This window comes from Polyodon spathula, chromosome 14 (assembly GCF_017654505.1).
Source record: "Polyodon spathula isolate WHYD16114869_AA chromosome 14, ASM1765450v1, whole genome shotgun sequence".
Classification (NCBI taxonomy): Eukaryota; Metazoa; Chordata; class Actinopteri; order Acipenseriformes; family Polyodontidae; genus Polyodon; species Polyodon spathula.
Window position 1 is genome coordinate 36,715,558 of NC_054547.1, and position 20,776 is coordinate 36,736,333.

A 20,776-nucleotide genomic window follows, 5' to 3' on the forward strand; every position below is an offset into this window, starting at 1 on the left:
GCTGTTCTAGCAAACAAAACGAGCAATCTGAGCTGAAACGGCATTTGTGATTCTCTCTTGATGGTGCAGAGAGATGCTGCTGCGCTAGGTCCCGGCGTTCATTTTGTCTTCATTTTAGCACATGGGTGTAATACTGTTGCAAGTTCCCAGTCATTAATATTCCATGTATATTATTTTACTCTGTGGCGCCAGTCCTTTTCACTTCCGTATGGATCCTGCTGTAAGGGACATTTCTTAGTATTGTGATTTTATTTTTATTTATTTTTTTTTATGCTGTGAAATCCTGCTGCTTTAATCGGAGTGGCAAAACCCTCAATTGAGCCTCATCGATGTCTTTTAATGAATGATACTTTTATTTTTACCTAAACATTTTCCTAGCACTTTTTGTAGTGGAACGGGAGTTTGATCCACATCATTTCTACAAGGCAAAGGCTTTGATTTAAATCAAAACTATATGGTGCCATAAAAAGTTCTAAATTCTAGCTACTGCCAGTGACGTAACTTTCTCAAGTCAGAGCTTAATGGTACCAAGCTAGAAAAAATATATATTTTGCATGTGCTTTGAGGTTAGCTGTTCAAGTTAGACAAGTTTGTATGTGTTTCAGAACTAATACAATATTGATTGCAACCCCCCCTCCTTTCTTTCCACTTTTCTTAATGCACTTATTTACATCATAAATGCCTGTTTTAATTTAGACACCCCACGTTCCAGAACACTGCAAGTACAACATGCCTGTCCTGAGCCCGTTTCTTTTTCAGTAAAATCTTGCCTTGTCACGGAGTGATTTTTTTTATACCCGTCACACTTGTTTTTATCAAAGTGACCTTGATCTGCAATTAGCTCAGCTCATTGGAAATTTTCAGAATTAGTTATGCTGCACACGGTTTACCATCTATAAACACATTTGTGAAAGTGTCATTTTAAGAAAGGCTTCCTTTTTTTTAAGATGGCATTAATGTGTACATTTCATAATGCAGAAAAATCACAAGGCTGCTGATGATGGACAATTTCTACATGGCATCCCAGTCCTCCGGTCCCTCACTAGTCTCTAATCTACTTTACAGAATCTGTAGGCGAGAATTGCCCTGAGAGTAAAAGATTTTAATTGGACTTGACAGATTTTTGGCTTGAGGTTTGACAGAACTGTGAGAAACTAAACTTTTCTTTTTACGTTGGTACTATACCTTGGTTTATTAAAAAAAAGCTGTACCATTCATGAGCGAACTGGAGATCACTTGACTTAAAATAAATAAATAAAATAATAATATTGGAATATTAAAACAGAAATGCCTGTGAGAGGTGGAGCTGTGCTCATTAATCATCCTACTGTACCCAGAACAATTATCATTCGCTTCATTTGAAGTGATCTTCAACCACAGTACGTGATGTACACTCTGAAGAGTAGTGTGTCTTTATCTGCTAATGAAGCCATGCCCTTGGCATAGGATTGAAACAACACTTTTGTATTAAACTGCATGTAAATTACTAGTCAGCTAGAAGGGTGTCTGCCTAACCCAGCAAAACTACGCCAGTGATGAGGCTTGTACAGTACATCTAATAGTCAGTTGGTGAGTTTTGGGGAAACTGGCACCTTTACAACAAAACTTATGAAAACAGTATCTGCCCTGTAAACTTCGCGCACATACACAGTAATGCCACCTTGCACACAAACGCATGGTTTTTAGCTGTTTGGATGGAGGTTGATTTGACCATGTTGTGAAATTCCATACAGTAGCTGCCCAAAATGTTTTTGTAATACATTGAAAGCTTAATATGTTTTTATGCAAATGGGGCCCCTCAAACTTGCATTGCAAGTTTACCAGTATGCAAAATACTGTGTGTGTAGCAAGTAGGCTGTGTCATTCTACAGTTGATTTCAGCTTGCCCCTCCAGTCTCCTTTTCTACTGAAAGATTGCAAATATTGTTATGGTAAATGTAGCAGTAATTTTTTTGTAACCTTTTTTAAAATGTCTTTTAAATGCAATGCTCATGATTTTACGATAGTTTTCTGCAGCGGATGTGTGCCTTTTTGTTAATCTTTCTTTCCTGATTTGGTTGGAGGCATGTAGTTACGGAACATCTATTGTAATAAGAAAGAACTTCAAATTAGATCCAGAATCTGAGATCTTGTATTCCGTGAGCTTTTGCAGGTTTTGAGAATGAAATGGAACATCCACCTGTGCAATTTGTATGCCAACAGACTTTTTTGAATGGCTGTTTCAGTTGGCAGGTGGCACCCAAGTGTTTATAGCTGATTGTAAAGAGCTAGCATAATGCTTTTTTTGTTATAAATTGGTCTAACAAAGTAAGCTTTTATATAGCTGTTTTGTGAACATCTCTTCTAGGTTACATTGTGAAACTCATTCCAAAAGCCTAACCAGTCAAATTGCTAAAAATGTGAAAAAAAAAAATAAAAGCTAGAAATGTTGTTGACTTTGAGCCATTGTCCATTTTCCTATGTTTAGACACAAGCTACCCTGTTCAGTGGTTTGTAGCAAATGGTAAGTGACAGTTTAATGCACTTCTCTCCCATCCCTTCAGATAGGCAATACATGTCGGATGATTTATTTGATTTCCACTAGGACAAAAGACAACTGTCACAGACTTTATCAACCCCTGATTGTGACAGTTACTGTAGATATGTATTTCCTTCACTTTTGTTTCCATTAAACTTTTATCTCTGCTAGCCATATCCATCCACTTTCCTGGATGGTAATTAGGCTCCCATTTCATGTCAGTTTGATCAGTTTCCTGATTTTTACCATGAGTTTTTAATGAGACGCCTGAGCTTGTTACCTATGCACGGTGTCTAATCAAGCTTACATTAAAACCAGGAGTGGGTGTCTTATTTCCATCCCTGCATCTTGGCGCAGCATTGAATCCAGCTCTGCAGAAACAACATATGTTGAGCAGTAACCTGAGAGCAGAGAGATTTTTAAACATGCTTGGCTTGATCACGCACAGAAGAGCCAACGAGATGCATTAGATCTGATCCCTGAATAATGTATGAATGTCCAGCTTGTAGCTGGTTTAACAGGTCATATTTGTTCCTTTACCCATGTAGCAAGAAGGACAACATACATTTTTTGTGGTAATCAAATTTCTCCTACTTGTTAACTTCTTTTTTAGAGGTCAGGTAATGGGATTATAGACACAGTATTCCATATCCATATTGGTAATGCAAAATGAGCTGCTTAAGCCATCGATTTTGTATGGCGGTGTGCAGAGAAAGGAGAAGCTCCTCTGTAATATGACCTTGCAAGTGAAATATATGAATATAGAGCGGGGCTGTCATGGTGCGGAGCCTCGTCCCAGAGTGGTGCTGTAATTCAAGCTTTGCATAGACAGGCAAGCTGCTTAGAACTATCCAATGCCAGGTAATTAGTAATTAACACTGTTGCCTGTTCTAGTTAATTGTATAGGAAAGCTGGAGAAGGTGCAGTTGGAGGGCAGTTGTACCAGTTGGCTACAATAGTAGTTCCTCAGTGATTTTAGAAAAAAAAAAAAAAAGCAAGACTGTACTAACCAGTAAACTACAGTGTAATTAAAATAGGGTTAAAATAGAACTGATCTTTTCTGCCACAAGTGGTTAGCGTCTTTCTGGCTCAGTTTGTATTCATGTTGCTCAGAAAGGCTTAGATTTTTGGGGGCTCAATCTTGATGAGCCTGTTAATCTGGCTGTGCCCTTCTTACCTCCAACAGGAGCTTGGGGAGAAGGCTGCTAAATCTGGTCTATATGCCTCTCTCTGGTGGACCTGTTTCGGTGCACGTATTTGTTTAAGGGTTAAACGTTTTTGTTTTTTTGCCCTGGAAAGCATGAATGTAGGTTTTAAATGAATTATGATGATGTCTTTTGTTTTAAGCAAAAACATGTTTGCAAAGGATTGGGAATTTGGACCCACTTCCCCAGTCTGCAAATACTTTACAAGATAAATTAATCTTCCATATGGGCAAGGAGTTAACATGCTGAAATGCAATGCATATGCCAGCTTCTTAACACATGATACATTTTATTTGTACAATTTTAAGTTCTCTGGAAAATGCTTTAGATTGATTTGAGTGAGTGTGTTTTTGATAAACAGTATACAGATTTCCTAGCCTGAAAAAGGAAGATTAAAAAAAAAAATATATATTTTGAAAGAGATGAGATGTAATTGATTAGATGGTGTTTTATTTTCAGTCACCCCAACAGATAGCATGAATCACCCATCAGTTGCTGATTTGCATCAGTGCAGACTACAGGAGCAGGATCCATTCCTGTTTTAATGTCTGCAAAGAAGTACACAATGACTTCATTGTCACTGGTGTGCCTGTCACAATGACAGTGATGACTGGAATACTTTGCATTCAAACTCCACTGACCACTTTTTTTTGTTTGTTTTGTTTTTTTATTTTATTGTTTTTGAGAAATACTTTTAAAACTTATGCTGGGGACTGAGGTATGGTATTTTGATCAATCCCAGTAAATACACACTACTGTGTGATTTCTATACTGTCTAAATGCAAGACTTGGCTATATGCCTGGCTTGGAGAGTATGACCTTTCATGACTGGCTGAAGTGTCACACTCAAAGTTATCTGCATAAGAAAGAGGGACACTGTCACCAAGGCACTTCTTTTGTAGAGCAGCCAATGTTTTTATAAGTTAACCTTCACTGCAAAACTGTGTCTCCTAGTCTGCAGATGTTTGAATTTAATTCAAATCTATACAATTTGAGTGAATTAAATAGCATTGCCAAGACAAATGTAAATCTCTAAATATGGCCTGTTTTCATGTGATAAAAATAATGTGATCCCCACACAATACCACATTACTTTTAAATGCGTTTGCCAATAACCAAGAGATTGTCTGCCTTTTATCGTACAGTTGAGCATCGAGCAAGATGAATCTTGATTCTAGATGTGCCAAATCTAGATGCCGTTGCCCAAGTCTAACTTTCCATTTTCAGCCACAATCCCTTCTAATGAGGAACTGTCTAAAGTCCCCAAACTCATCCCATTTTCAAGCCACCCTGTGTATTGCAATTTAGGCTTGGCATCAGAGCTGGACTGGAGTTTGAAGTGTCAAGACCTACTTTTTCATTTCCATTGGTTCTGCTTGTACCTTTGAGATTTGAAGGCAAGATGAAACCTACACATTTCAAAACACTTGCATCATACAGGGAGATGATGCACAGAATAACATTTCTTTGATAGGTTCGGTTTGACAGTGCAAATGGTAGAAAGTCTTGTGGAAACTGCACGTGTGTGTGTGTGTGTGTGTGTGTGTGTATATATATATATATATATATATATATATATATATATATATATATATATAATTTATTTGTCTTACATTTTAATATTTAAAGGTGTCTCTCTCAGACTCTACAAATTAAAGCATTTAGTGTTTTTTGCCAAACCCGTATACATATCTTGCCTAAAACAGCACAAATGTGATCGTTTACACTGAGCTTTCCGTGCTGTGGAAGGGTGCAGCTGTGTTGACGGATGGAGGTTCTCAATATTCTGCAGCACAATAAAACAAATCTCCTGTTTTTTTTTTGTTTTTTTTTTTTAAGAAAAGCCTCTTTTTTTTTACTGAAGTACTCCCATAGGTCTCATCTCAGACAAGATTTATGTGGGAAGAAACTGATCTGAAACTCTGTACTGTAGCCAAGTCCCCTGGCTTTCAATGTTTTGGTACTCTGAATGCACACATTGTGAAATTGCTTCCATATTTCAAACTTGTGTAAGCTTTCCCTGTTTCGGAGTAATTTCTTGCCACAGCCTAAATTCCTTCTAATATATACACGTCTCCAGCCAGCTTTGTTTGCAGTGACAGAACCATACAGCATGCAATAGAGCATCAGTTTGCAGTGCGCTTGGGTGCATAGCAGAGTGGCTGACCTGTGTATCCTCTGAACAGACTGTCATTTGGATATGGTGTGTTTTAACTCTGGGTGACCTAGGTCCAGCACGTTATAATTTTATTTATTGTAATGGGGGGGGGGGGGGGGGGCATCAAGATGCCAAATAATTAAACAAGCTCAATGCTTGAACTAAATGAGCTATTGATAGGAAAATCTGGTATGTTTTTAATACAAAGAATCCCATACTAAAAACAGCGCTTCAACTTTTTTTTTTTTTAATCCATCTGAATGAAAAATGAACATTACCCTGCATGTGCAGCTATTGCCAGATATAGGTAAAGGGGCATGCTGCTTGCTTTCTTCCATCTACAGCCATGTCTAAATGCTGAAACGAGGCTGCTTCTGGGTTCAGTGACGTAACTCTGCTGCATGATGTTTAAGCTCTTTGGGAGGAAGGAAGCATGGATTGGAGAGGTATTCTTGCCAGCCAGTTAATCGTGATCTAATTTTGGCTTCATTCAGAGTATTCGTATCTGTCAACATGCTTTCCAAATATCCAGTTATAAGCTGCTTCTAAATACAGTAGGACATTCAGATGGGAATTTTAAAGCGTCTTCTGTTTTAAAATGAAAGCATCATTTCTTAGACTGTTATGGCCTGTGTATTAGTGAAGTGGTGTGAAACACCACTGCTCTTTCTACAATGGTGTTTTCTGAAGTTCTGGTGCAATGTGCCCAGGCACTGCAGTCTTGATAGGATCTATACTGAAGTGCCTGTGGTGACCTTTGAAATAACTGGTGCATATTGCATTAAAGTCAGAAAAGCTGATGTCTGTCTGCTAGGTCGTGGAAACCATGACAACAAGGCATTGTGTCCATTGCCTATTTCAGGTTTGGTTTAAACAGCAGACAATGTCGGGTCTCAATGCTTTAACAAAATATTACATATATACCCTACCACGAGCCAGCTTTTCTGTATTATGTCAAACCGGAAGTGTTTTTTTTTTTTTTTAAGCTTACGTATTCCAAGTAGTAAAATTGATTTGTATTTTATATTTTTGCAATCTGAATATTAAAACCTGTTGCAACATTAATATAATACAGTATGGATTAGTCATTGTCTAATTGTATAATAGTTGTTTTAAATTTTAGTACCAACTAACCAGTTCAAGTGATTTGTAACGGTGTGGAGAGATGATTTTTAAATGCATGTTTTTGAGTGATGTGCCTTTGCCTGAAAAGAACAGTTCAACAGTATTTTCCACATTCCATTGTGAGGACAACAGGAGAGCTTTGGTGTGTTTTTACACGTTGCTAGGTTTGGAATCCTGAAAACAACCCATACTGCTTCAGTGAGAAATAAAAGCAGATGCATTTAATATCCCCTACTGGGTTTGCATATAGTGGAAGTGTCTATACACATAACCAATGGAAATGATGTCAGTTTTACATGTATACTGTATAGAGGGCCGCGAGTGCAGTAAAACTTCAAGATATTATTTAGTAACTGAACAGAGTTTATGGAGAAACACATCCATCAGTATGGATGTATGTATGTTGCATGAACTATTTTAAATGTACATAGTCTGTTTTACTCTGCATTGTTGACCTGGTTTAGAACAAATAGTTCAGACAAGCAGTGAGGAAGTATTGTGGTTACAACATGTTGTAGTGGAGAGTGTGTGTTTTATATTCGGAGTGCAGAAATCATGCATTGAATTACTTTTTTTTTTTTTTTTTTTTTTTTAATTTTCTGCTATCTGCTGCTGCTCAAGGTCACTTTCATAAATGAGATCAGGGAGTTAATCTGATAATGTATCTTTACATCCCCCACCCATTCTGTACAGTGTTGTGTATGGGTGTTTTTTTTAAATTCTAAGGATCTTTCAGAAACTGCACTTTGAAGACCTGGGTCGTAACATTTTAATGTGTGTTTATATATGAAGCCCTGTGATTTGGTGTCCATTTTGTTCTGTGTTTTTGTTCAACTTCATTGGTTAATTAGAAGAGGGATGCATTGAATTCGCCGTGTAGTCTGTTCAATTACTGCATTGTAGCTCCCCTCACATTTTTAATGTTAATTACAAGTGCAAAACGGCTGTGATGGAAGCCATGTATTGAATTCCAGACGACTTCATTTTTAAAGAAATGCATTTTGTAATCTGGGAGAACTACAAATGTATACCACAAATCTGCAGATTGTACTTTTTTAGGTAGAGACGGAGGGGGGGGGGGGGGGGGGGGGGGGGGGGGGGGGTTCTCCAACTAATTTTTTGTGAAAGGTATTTTTTTGGGGGGGGGGGGGGGGGGGGGGGGGGGGGGGGGGGGGTTACATTTCTGGGGCTGTACTTGCAGAAGTTGGAATGGAACTACAGCTAGTGCTGTCAAGGCTAACAGGGTTCATTAAGGGCATAAATGCTTGCAAGGCTTTGGCATTTGCAACTTTGCTATTTTTCTAGTTTTCAAATAAATGTTTAATTTCAGGGTAAGAGCTCTTCAGAAAGCGCTACATTATATTGTGCTGATAATGAGTCACCCCTGGAAAGGCTGACTTGTGAAATTTATACCTCTGCACTGCCATACCACAGCATCGTGGATTCAGTGTTTCCCCCCCACTTTCCTACTTCACCTGGCTGTTCAGTGTGGATTGATTAAAAGCTGCAGTAATTCCCTGGAGCTGGGGGAATTAGATGCTGAGGCTGTCTGGCAAACAGCTGCGCTCTAGCATGCGAGTGACAGCATTGAGATTCTATTTTTCTTCATCACGTTTTAGAATGCATCTCATGTGCTTGGAGTGTCTCATTTATTGGACACACTAAGATCTCCAACCACCTGGTCAAAAGTCCTCAAAATGGCACTACTAGATTTCGATTAGTTCGGTCCTACTTTGAACTTGTTACATGCTGAACTTGGTCTAGACGTGAAACTGCAAATATTACTAATAATTCATTGTTACGGGGGGGGGGGGGGGGGGCACTATTCTTTTGGCATTTAATTACCTTCTGTATTTTGTTCCTTCCCCAAGAGAAGGAAAACAGCTTGGTTAATCAGTAACTAACTTGTCTCTGTCATTTTTAAAATGAATTCTAAAATGACAAACCACTTTGGCGCCACATTTCTCACTGATGAAGACATTGGGCAAAACACTCCACTTTAAACAAAAAAAAAAACCACACATTCTAAAGATGACATTTGGTAATGATGCTAAAGTAATTGCCTTCTGCTGTTTTTATATTTTGCCTCTTAAGTTGAGAAACTACTTTTAACTTAATGTGTATCAAAGTGATTTAATGGATGAAAATCCCACTTGGGTGAAGTACTGGCGATTTATTTCAACATTCTGGTTACAGTTATTCAGTGAGTCACTTTATCTGGGCCTTCAAACTAACAAAACTGTCAGTTAAAAATATATATATAATTTTTAAGGATTTATAAATATTCACATTCCAGTGGGGCATTGCCAAGCAGGCTCTGCCAATTTCCACCCCTTGCAAGATTTTAATGGGAACCAAGGGACTGTCTGCAAAGGGTCATTATAGACTGCTGGTAATATAGACTTTCAGTAACTGGATTATGAAGCCCTGATTACAGTATAGATGTATAGAGGAACCTTTACGTTTTGTTGTGTGTATATATTTTAAAGAAGAAATGGTTTACTGTTCACTGAAGTAGCATCCTGTGTTTGTAAACTGATAGCAGTGTCATATGATATCTTTGAAACATGCTGAATGTAGTTTCAAAACTGAAAATCAACAGGATGGTGTTTAAGCATCTGGATATCCTGTTATCTTGATGACTAATGAAGCTGGAGGAGGGTGCAGATGGTTATTTTGTATTTTTATATATTATGAAATGGGAGAGGGAGGGGGGTTTACCGTAATTACATAAGCAACCTCTTAAAGGTTTTGCTTATAATATTCGAGAGGAGTCGTTTACAGGAGTTTGTTTAAATATTCATTGTGAAGTGTGGTGTGTTTTTTTTGTTTTTTTTTAATACTCTTTTTAGCGAATTTTAATTTAATTTAAAAGAACGCTTAAACAAGCTTCAGCACTAGGCTTCATTCTCGACGTTTTAAAAAGGATGTCGTTCAAGCAGGGCTGGCCTGAAAGGATGACGGGAGGAGGTGCCGGCTCATGACTCAAAATGCCAGTTCAAAGAGATCCTGTCCAGAGGCTTTCCTCACATCTCTGTGGGGTTAGAAATCTACTCTGCGAGCCAAGAAAACCACGGCAGGGAAGTTCTGGCAGGTCAGGTTTGAGTGACGGATCACGTTGGTCTGTCACTGTGCTCTTAAACACATAGTAGTGAAAGCAGGATGGGTTTATGAGGCTGGGGTCTTGAGTGGTTGCAGGCTCTATTGAAAATGCTGTTTATGAAAGGCTTGGGTGTTCAGTGCTGCACATTATACAGTATATTCCACAAGTTGCATGATCATTACTACAGTACCACTTAATGATGTAGTGTTGTGATGGGCAGCCCCTAAATAGGTTAACAAGAACTTCAGTAATGTACAATGTGGTTTCTCCTAGTGGAGGAGATTTGAACAGAAAGAAAAATCATTTTCTTCATGAAAGGTCAGTAGTGTATGTCGATGCAGAGTAGAGCCATGCGCAGGATTATTTTTTTAATCCTGCTCCTATTCGTGAAAGCCTTAAATACTGCCTAATCCTCACCAGAGACTTTTTATTAATATCTACAGTAAGCTAGTGTCAACCGATTGAGTAAAGGTATATCTGGTGCAACTTAGTTATGTCATGCATTTTTTAATGTATCTTGGCAACTACTGCCAAAGCTACTGTTTTGAGTTTTTACCACGATTTGACAGTGCTGTGGTCTGTGTGCGTCTGTTTTTAATTTTTACCATTCAATTTGCAGTTTACGTGTTTCATCTTGTGCTTTTACATGAATGAAATACAGCAAGACTGATTCTCTGACTCTGGCTTCACCCGGATTCAGAACACTACTAAAGGCTATGTGCTTATAAACAGAGAAGCACAAACACTCTGTAAAAGGATGAGAGGCTTTAATCTGTTTTCGCAAATTACCGCAATCTGAAGTTTTTGCCCACTCAATTCCACCTGCAATTAAGTCATTTTATCCCACTCCTGCTAACCTGTTCGTGGGCCCCATGGGAGCCCAGTCCCAATGCAGGACTCTCTTCAATAGCTAGCCTGCCTGCAATGTACATCGTGAACCATTGATCTGCCGAGGGGCTGGAGAGACTGTAGGCGGCAATTGAATACCATTCCGGCAATGAAGATGAGGACGTGTAGAAATTCAGCACTACTGTTAAGTGAAGGGTTTGTGCTGCATATAGGGTTCAGCGAGCATACTGTACTGTAACATTTGAAGAGTTGGCGTTCATTAGTAATAAATCTAAAAAATAAGCAAGTCATCCCATTTAAAAAAAAAAAAAAAAAAAAAGTTAGTGATCACAATATTGGGTGTTTTGTTCAGTGGATCATTATGGTTTAGAGAGAGTGGTAGTCTCGTGACAAAGTCAAATGACGTTACAGTATAAATACAATGCAGTGGTTTATGATTAATGTGTCGCATATGAAATGTCCACAAGGTTTTTATGGGGGGGGGGGGGGGGGGGGGGTTCTAACTTGTTACCCACTTGTCCCATTCACTGTTCATATAACTGCAGGCATCGATATGAATTATTTGGTACTGTTTTTGAAAAGCACTCTCCAACTCGCTTAATATAGTACTTGCTGACTCTGTCATAAACATCCTTATTTCCTATGGGGGCAATATTCTCCAGCCCTTTAATATCTGGAGCTGTCATGTCTCTTCCTAAACATGACATTGATTTGCACTGGCTCCTTTAAGGAATGGTTCACTCACTCACTGAGGACTGCAGTAAGGTTAGAGCAAGAAATGCATAGACACTGCATGACTCGAGGTTAAAATACATTGTTACAGTCTTGGGAGATAGTCAGATGCAGTAGGTCGGATTGTGCAGTTTCAGGGCACAGTGACATTTACAGTACTGAAGCACTAGAGTTTATATCATTATAAAGCAATTCAAATATATATATTTTTATTTTGCTGCAGTCTTCCTTAGACTTTCTTGTCCATTCTTTTGAAATAGATTGCATTTGGTGTCCCTGCTGATCAGGTCCTGCTCAGTTTCAAATGTTGCTACATGAAAGGGCTTTTTTTTTTTTCTCATTTTTATGATTGTGAGTCGGTGCCAGTTTGTCTGTATAATGCTTTAGCCGTCTGTCTGCAGCACCAAGCCAGCACAGATGGTCGGGATCATGAATGCAAGACGAGACTGCATTGGTAACGTTTGACTGGTCTCAATGGAGGCCCAGCTTTCCTTCTGAAAATATAAAATATAAACTTGCAGCACGTTTTACATTTGTCAGCTGCTTTGTTTAAGCCTGATTTTTTTGAGCTGGCCATCTTGATCTAAACATATACAAATATACACTAAAACTGTTGGAACACATTCTATCTGGCAACATGACAGTTAGTAATAACTGCACTCACAAAAAGGACAAGGGGTTGCATGATTTGATATTCCTTGAAAAGAAATCTGAAATATTAGTAAGCTTCGGAATGTTAACATGAAGTGCACTGAGTAGTAGTATTACTAATAAATTGAGCTGCCAGTTGCTTCAATTTAGGTATAATTCTGTGTTTGTAACTGATAAGAACTTGTATAAATTGTGGTCATTTATATGCAGTTTAACCTTCTGCAAAGCAGTTGCAAGAGAACTTTGTGAAGTTGGATCTTTTGTAATTTAAAGTTGAAAATGGGGAAGATGCCAAGCAGTGCTTAAGATGGTCTTGCCTGGATTACAGATTCCTTATGCAAATCCAAAGCATTTGCATATTTATATTCTTTTCAGCTAATAGAGCATTGCCTTCAATTACTACGTATAGTGGGGTCCCATAGAAAAATTGGGCAGTAATTTGAGGCAAGTCAATCTCTACAGCGGATCCCTCTTCAGACCTTTTGTTTTATGCTTGTACTTGTTTTAAGGCTTTCATCTCCAACAAAAAATAAACACGTAGACCTGTAACATGTAGTTCTAACCAAGTGCAGCGATTTGACAGCTGGATTCAAATTGTAATGCAGTTTTCAGTCATCTGAGTTCGGCACCCCCAACACCAGATCCCAAAGCCGATTTTTATTTAATTTAATTAAACTCTCATACAAATCAACACATGCAAAAGCAGGGAATTGATTGATGCTGTTGAAGGGTGAGTGGCAGTAATAAATAACGGAAATCGACTTTCCATGCTGAAATGAAAACTTTGACCTTTGCAGACACTGAGGTTGCCTCTGGTTTAGCTGGATGATTTATTAAATTGGGCATCTGGAAAAACAACCAGTATATTTACCTTTTAAAAGTTCAGCTCTGTGGCATGGAATCATTACAAACTGTGTTCTACAAAGATTGCTGTAAAAAAAAAAAAAAAAAAAAAAAAAAAAAAAAAGGTCTCCAACCCTGGTCCTGGAGAGCTACAGCTTCTGGTTTTTGTTTCGGCTAACTTAATTGAGACAATTATTGGCTTAATTAGTCATGAGTAACATGTGTTCCAGATCTTTAGCCATTGGTAACAGACACCTCTAAAAACTGCAGCATTGGGGCTCTCCAGGACCAAGGTTGGAGACCTCTGCTGCAGAGGGATGTCCTTAATGCACTCTTTCTTACCTTGTGCCTGTTTTAAGTTTTAATAATAATAATTAATAATAATAACTAATGGTCATAGAATCACATTGGACATTCTGCAAAACCTCTGTAGAAAATGGTGACCTGTTCTGCTGTTTCCTTTATGATGCTTGGAAGAAAGGAATTCCCGCAATTGAATGTCATAATATAATGAGGCTGCTTTTCTTTGAAAAGACATTCTAAATCTGTTGTACTGCTGTACAGAGTGTCATATATATTGTATTGGATGTGGGTGGGTGTAACTTGCACACATAAATTATTGGTGTTTATTACTTAAATGATAAATGACTGACCTTTTTGTTAAAGCTTTTACATTTCCTGGGTATGCTATACTTCCCTAGATATTAGCCTCTTGACTCCCAAGGACTGTGATTACTGTAAATATACAGATGCATCTTTCTGCCATGATTTAATCTAGAGCTGCTTTGAATTGTGTGGATCCAGTTAAAACCTCAGCCCCAGTGGAAACAATGGTTTTGCATGGAGATTCAAACACAAGCATCATTTCTCCAGGGTTTTTGGCTTCAGAGGGAAAAGTATGGATTGAGCCGGAGTTGTGTTTATCATGGCTCGTAGTTGTTATTATTAAATGACTCATAATGATTCTGTTATTGCCTCGGCTTATTTTATGTTTGTTACGGTGAGTTTCAAAATGAGAATTCAGTTAAAACATTTACATGATACATTTGTACTGCACTGGGATTTTAAGCCTGCAATTTTAAAACAATGCATTCCTATATAAAGCTAAGTGTTGTGCCTTCCTAAAGATCCTAATTAAATACCAATGTCTATTTATCTACATGTGCTCAGTTCAGAGTCCCTACTGCTGTAAATATACCGTAGAACATTCTGCAAAAGAGTATGTCTCTTATGGGTCAGTCTGTTCGTGTGTGTAATTATATAATATATAGATTTATTTATTTTTAAATCGGAAAGGGTTTGCTTGATCAAGGGCCATCTGCTTTTATCGGTCGTTCCAGACTGATCTGTTTTTGTCTTTTTCAAGTACAAGATCAAGGAACGCTGCCTGAAGTACAAGCCCCAATACGAAATAGTAAAGTACCTTTTGAGAAATCATTCAGGTCCCCGTTGTCATTTGGTGCCTTGTCTAATCAGTTCTTCTTTTCCCTTGTCACAGCTGGGAGTGGGAGAAGGATCAATATACTCAATTTTGCAGTGTTGTCAGGTTTCTTTTTTTTTTAATCCATGAATTACTTTGGCGCAATGTTGACAAATGAGGGTTGAAAAGAAATCCCGGACGAGGCACTGACTACTTTTTATAGGCTGGTTTTAACTTGGATCAGTTTTACAGTACCACACTTTATGCAGCAACTTGGACAAAGAACTTAACACGTGCCTCCTTGTATGCTTATCCGTTTTTAGTCTAAGTTAATGGAATTAGAGTCGGTTCTTGGAAATGTAAAGACTATACAGAAACACTGCTGTTCAAAGCTTTCATGGCATATGTCATTGTGGATTCTCACTGTACAAGAGCCCAGGGTGAGCCGATCAGGAGCTTTCTGGTTTGAGTCCTGGTAGTGCTACCTTGAAAACCAACAGGACCCTAGGCCACACTTTCCTCTTTCGGTCCTGTGTAGACAACGGTCAGGACCGCCACTGGAAGATCGACCAGGCCGCGGGGTACATAGGTCTCACCGTGAAAAATAGTCGGAACCAGGAGATCCAGGTCCCGGTTTCATCAAACCTCGGTAGTCAACCCCTTCACTTTTTTCAATAAACGAAATACCATCAGTTTTGTAGAAAAACGTTTTTGCTTTATGGACATCTGTTGCTCTTCTGTCCTCCTGATCAGTCAGTGGGTTGCAGCACTGTTGGTTGCATTCAGATTGGGTCTGGACCGGCAGGAGAGTTTTTCTTTTTTAAAAAAGAAAAAAAGTAACACTAAATTAGATGGAATCTACCTTCCTGTCTTTTGGAGTGGAACATCACCTTTTTTGAATTCACTTTTTTAAATTGAATTTCATTCCCGTGGCAGTACTGCTGAACATTTTACTCGTCTTGTGTGTTTTTTTTTTTTTTTTTTTTTTTTTTTTTTTTTTTTTATGTAATTGGTGGCTTGCTTCTAAGTGAGTCCAGTTATTATAAATATTAAAGGTGCCACAAGGGTGAGCTCGTGGCTGGTTATTTGTTTATTTTTTTTTTAAAAAAGATTTTCACCATCTGTTGCCAATTGGAGCCTTTTTGCACAAGAAAACCCAATGAGACGTAGCCCTCTGGATTAGACTAAATATTTGTTCTGTATTGACTTGCGTGTGTTTTCTGGAAAGGTAAGGAGTACGAGTTCTATGTACGACTTCAGGGCTACTGTACAGCTAATGGTTAAGTGGAATTGCTAGAGACCTAATTGAGGCTTTTTGGTTTTTATTCTTTTTATTTTTCGGTGCTTCTTTTTAGCTACTTTTGAGTTTTATGTAAATAGTCCTCACTTAACTCATTGAACATATTTACCGTTTAGTGAACTATGCCCCTTAATTCAGCAGGAAGCGTTTTATACAGACATGGTCTCTAGATATTTAGTTTGACATTTTATATACCTGTATACTGTGTTGGCAAGGCAGATAAATAGAAGTTGTCCCTGTTCAGTCCTTAGATGCATGTATTAAGCTGACAAGGGAAGACAAACTTGTCCATGATCTGCGCTAGTCGAACAGTCAGGTGCTTTATTTTGGTAATTTAAACTAGATCCCTTTTCACTAACAGTATGTTTTGCTTTCAGAAACGTGTAGTGAAAAACTCTGTAAAACGAAACATTTTTAAGTGTTCAATAAGCTGTGTACATTAGAGGTTTGCTGGTGGGATGGGGACTCGCTGAAACAAGAGGTGGTAAGCCGTCTACCAACTTTTTTTAATGATATGAATTACAGTTACCACAGTCTTTTAGAATGTCAAACTCTAAAGCTGTTCCAGAAAATCTCCTGCTAATAGCTGTTAAACACAGGTCAAATTTTGGACTGCCTGTGTGGTTCTCTCTGCAGCAGTAGGTACTAGCTGGGGTTTTGTTCATCACTGCTCACGTTATTGGTAAAACCCAATTAAACTGAGCAGCTGACCATCCTTTAAATCTGGCTGACTTACGATTAGCTTTGCAATTGCATTCTAGCGAGTTCCGATACTAACCTATAAACTCCTTGTCTTTCCTCTTTTCCAGCGGAGCCTCTTCCCTTAATGGACTTGTGCCGGAGATCAGTCCGCCTAGCGCTCGGCAGAGATCGGCTGCAGGAAATAGAATCGCTACCCTTGCCTCAGTCCCTGAAGAATTATTTACAGTACCAGTAAATAAGAAAAGAAGAAAAGAAAAAACTTCTGGACGAAATCGCTTTTGTTTACACTGAGTGCTGCTCATCTCTGTGGTGAACACTTGAGTTTTTATTGAATGTGGTGTTCTAAATCAGTATTGGCAGATCCCTACAGAGCCCAATGGCGACTACTGTACCGGAGGCAGGAGTTCACAAACCCTCTGACTCGCTGAGAAGACGTGAACCCTCTGGAGATGCCTATGTTCTGGATCAGGCCTCTGCTTTCCATGCACAAACACCAGGATGGACTACATTAGAATACTATGTTAGCAAATATCTTTTTCATTCAATATGGGTCTTTACCACCATTGCAAGACCGTTTCTCTTGTAATTATAGAATATAATATATTACGGTATTTTTTAAATTAGAAGCCTGCTAGTTGTGGCTGGGGCTTCATATTTATTCTGATACATTCAAAGCAAAATTAGTTCTTAGGAAGTTCTGCATGACATCGTCCTTGAATCTGTTCACTACCATGCTGTCTTAGACAAATCACCCTTTCAAAGCTAAAGTCTCTCCCTTTTTTTTTAAGTTTAATTTGTACCCTTTTTTTAATGACCTCCCTCTTTTTACTGTGTGGTTTATTAGAATGCGTATTTATCGTTTCGAATCAGATTTTTTTTTAATGCTGCTCTGATAATGTCTGGATTGGAGAAGCCCAATAATTCTAGCGACTCACTCTCGATCTTTTTTTGTTTTATAAATATATTTTTTAAAGATGCTGCTTTTTTTTCTTTTCTGTTTTAAATCTGCTTTTTAACTGGCAGGAAGTTGAATGTATGGACAATGCTGCCTTTAGCATATTTAATGTGAATAAAACAAGTGAATGAATACCTTTCTCAGTGTATTGTCAGTGTTCAGGTATATTTTGCATTATAATGACAAAATACTATTGGGTGTAAACATGAGGGAAAATAAATCCTTTTTAAATATATTGTCCATTCTGTTAGTAGTTTTGTCCTCCAGTGCAGTTTAGCCCTCCAATGCTCTTCACCTGCCTCGCTGTGTGTGGTTTTGTGAGATCCATATTCAATGAGCATTAATAGAAAGCACTTAAACCTTTGGAAGGGTAAGCTTTTATCACCCAGTCCCACAGCTCCTGACCCATGGTGTTTGTAGCTTGTTCTTCTACACAGTTACAGTGACCACCTTGTGCAATAATGCATGCAACCCTGGCAGATGCTGTCTTCTGCGCTTTTGTCATCTAAGTGAGGACGCAATACCACAGGAGTCCAGGCAAAGCTGGCCACTGAGACTTCACGATGGAAGACCAAAGTTAGGTCCAACAAAGTGCCTGCTGGGAAATAGACCAGGTCCATAATGGCTGGCTGGAGAGAGCCTGGCTCTTTTGTACAGTGGTAAGGTCTCAAGGTGAAGGGTTTGCACTCTATCTGTCCATGCAGTAGGTTTGAACAGAACATTTGTGTCTGACGGTTGACACACACTGAAGACCAACACTTCCGTACTATACAGGCTTTGTTTCGCTTATTTTTAGTGTGGGCGACTGGTCTTCCACACTGTCTTATGTTTTTCATTTCTGTGCTGTCTCTCTGCACTTCAGTGTAGAAGGCATTGTAACCAGGTTACATCAATGAGTAGTCCTTGTGTTTGACCACTCCCTTTTACAGTGTGATGAACTAATAAATAAAGCATTGTAACTTGGTGAGCAACAATTCTGGGTGTGGAAATGTCTGTTTTTACGGTGTATGTAATGCAAAGAATATCCAGAAATTCTCAATCAATGCCTTTTTGCACCATTGGTGTGTTTTTTTTTTTTTTTTTTTTTTGTTTAGTTTTTTGGTACTGCCTAGATCTTGCTTCCCTGGTGTTGGTTCCTAGACTTCCATTGTGCTTTGAGAGCTCTTTTATTGTTCATTTCCTTTCTGTATGAGGAAAATGATGTCAATAAAGCACTTAAGTGCTGAGTGTAGTTTCAAGATGGATTTGGGGCCAAGATTGCAGCTTTTAAAAGTGTTTGCTTCTGAAATTGCTTGAACACCCCTCCTTAACTAAAACATCTAGCAAAACTGCATGTGTTTCTTCTGTACAGAGTTGTAATCCTTAATTATGTTTTTCTGGTCCTTTTTATGAAGTATAACATGGAATTCATAGTGAGCAACATCCTATCATGACTGTCAAAGGTAATTTAACAAAAAAAAAAAGACATTTAAATAAGGAATAAGAATAATAAGTTAAAAAAGCCAAATAAAGAACTCTGCTTTTGAAACCTGCTGCTTGCATGTTTTAATTAAAATGCTTAGCGGTAAGCACTAGAAAAGAGAAGAAATCTATTACTGGCATATGATTTGATTTTGAAGGAATTTTGAAATGCATCTCGACTTGGGTGCAAATTCAATAATTGACATTTTAAGCGTTTTGTTAAATTAAAACAAAAATTTCCAGAAAATTACAGGGAAGCCAAATATGCAGCCTTTCAAATGTTTAATCTCAAAGCTCTGGCTTATTTTAAAATACAATAATCCAACAAGCTGCTGCTTTAACCAATACAAATGGAGTATGTGTTTAACCAACAGTCTACCTCACTGGCAGAATCGATTCGGACTGGAGGGGCTACAATATGTACTTACTGTATGTTTAATTATTTCCAGAAACAATTTAATTTTACCTCTACTTGGCACAGAGGATACAAGAAGGTAACTTTTGAACGTATATGTCCCTATAGTTCCACCATGATTATTCTGTTATCTCAAACAGGCATTTTAATTAGCAATTGCTGAGAATTCATTGTTTCAAACTGACAAGGATACTTGTTCCAGCACTTTATTTTTGTATCAGTGTCTCTTTTTTTCCTTTTTGAAGTTCATGCGGCTGGCTGACAGTGCAGAACATCTCATTTACGCAAGCAGATGGCTCCAGAGATACCATACTAACAGGAGGAGTTAAAAAAAGAAAACGAGTGAGGAAACGGTTTCTTCCCTTGTGTATCAAGATTGCAGCCATCGCAACAAGTCCAGAATGGCAATGTGAAAAAACTAGGTTAGATAGCCTATTATCACGGACAGTAAAGCAGGCCCAGGGAATAATTCTCAAAGGCACATGTCCTTAACCCTTTAAATACATGGACTGTTATATTCCTTTGCAGCCTTTCAGTGAGTTAGGATGTTAAATTTGAATGCAATTTTCATTGTGGTTTTAAAGCCATTTTATAACTTGGTTGTCACCCTACATTAGTTTTAACATGGTTTCCATGGAAATGTGACTGGACTCAATCTAGGTCAAGGGAAACTTAGGACTGTATAATTGCATCATGACAATCCTTAACATACTTCTTAATGACAGCATGACTGGAGTAGGAAGCGTGTTGTGTATTGGTTATATTTAGTGTTCAAAATGAAAGGTGCTTTGCTTTTAATTAATTAAACCTTGACATGAGCATGCCTTAGGTTAGCTGTAGAATTATGAATGACTAAGAATGAGAATTTGAAGATGGTCAAAATTCAGACATTTAAAATTCAAGCCTACACTGCAGATTCAAAATTAGCTTTGAAAGTCGCAGTGTTTTACAGTGTAATGTTTGGCAGATAATCAGTAGTCTATTTGGTCCTTTTAATGACTGTCAAGTCCAGTGCCAAACCGAGTGTTGTTGAACTGGACAACTTGCAAGACATATTAAAAAGGTTCTTGGTTACAAGACTGTATTCCATATTCTTTTTTTTTTTTTTTTTTCCCTCCAGTCATCCCTAATGCTATTTAAATTTTGACTTTTCAATGAAGGCAAATTCTCTATTTTGATAATCCCTGGTACTTTTGATTTGATTACCAATGTTATCGATTTATAGAGAGCGAGAGAATATTAAGCAATTTGTTGAACTAAACAAAAAGTAAACCGTATACCCCACCAAAACGAACTGCTGAAGAAAACTGCCATAATCTCACTTCTACTGGCTTCAAAA

General features: G+C 38.1%; 1 protein-coding gene across 2 annotated transcripts in view; it reads left to right on the plus strand.

Annotated features, from left to right (window-relative positions):
* The window catches only part of LOC121327130 (SPRY domain-containing SOCS box protein 4-like), a 54,609-nt gene extending 36,813 nt beyond the window's left edge, over positions 1-17,796 (plus strand). For both annotated transcript variants that reach the window (XM_041270943.1, XM_041270944.1), the window contains exon 3: positions 16,714-17,796. In XM_041270943.1, coding sequence (XP_041126877.1) covers positions 16,714-16,841 — 128 coding nt within the window. In that variant the 3' untranslated portion in view covers positions 16,842-17,796. The remainder of the gene's footprint in view (positions 1-16,713) is intronic.
* Positions 17,797-20,776: the final 2,980 nt, after the last annotated feature.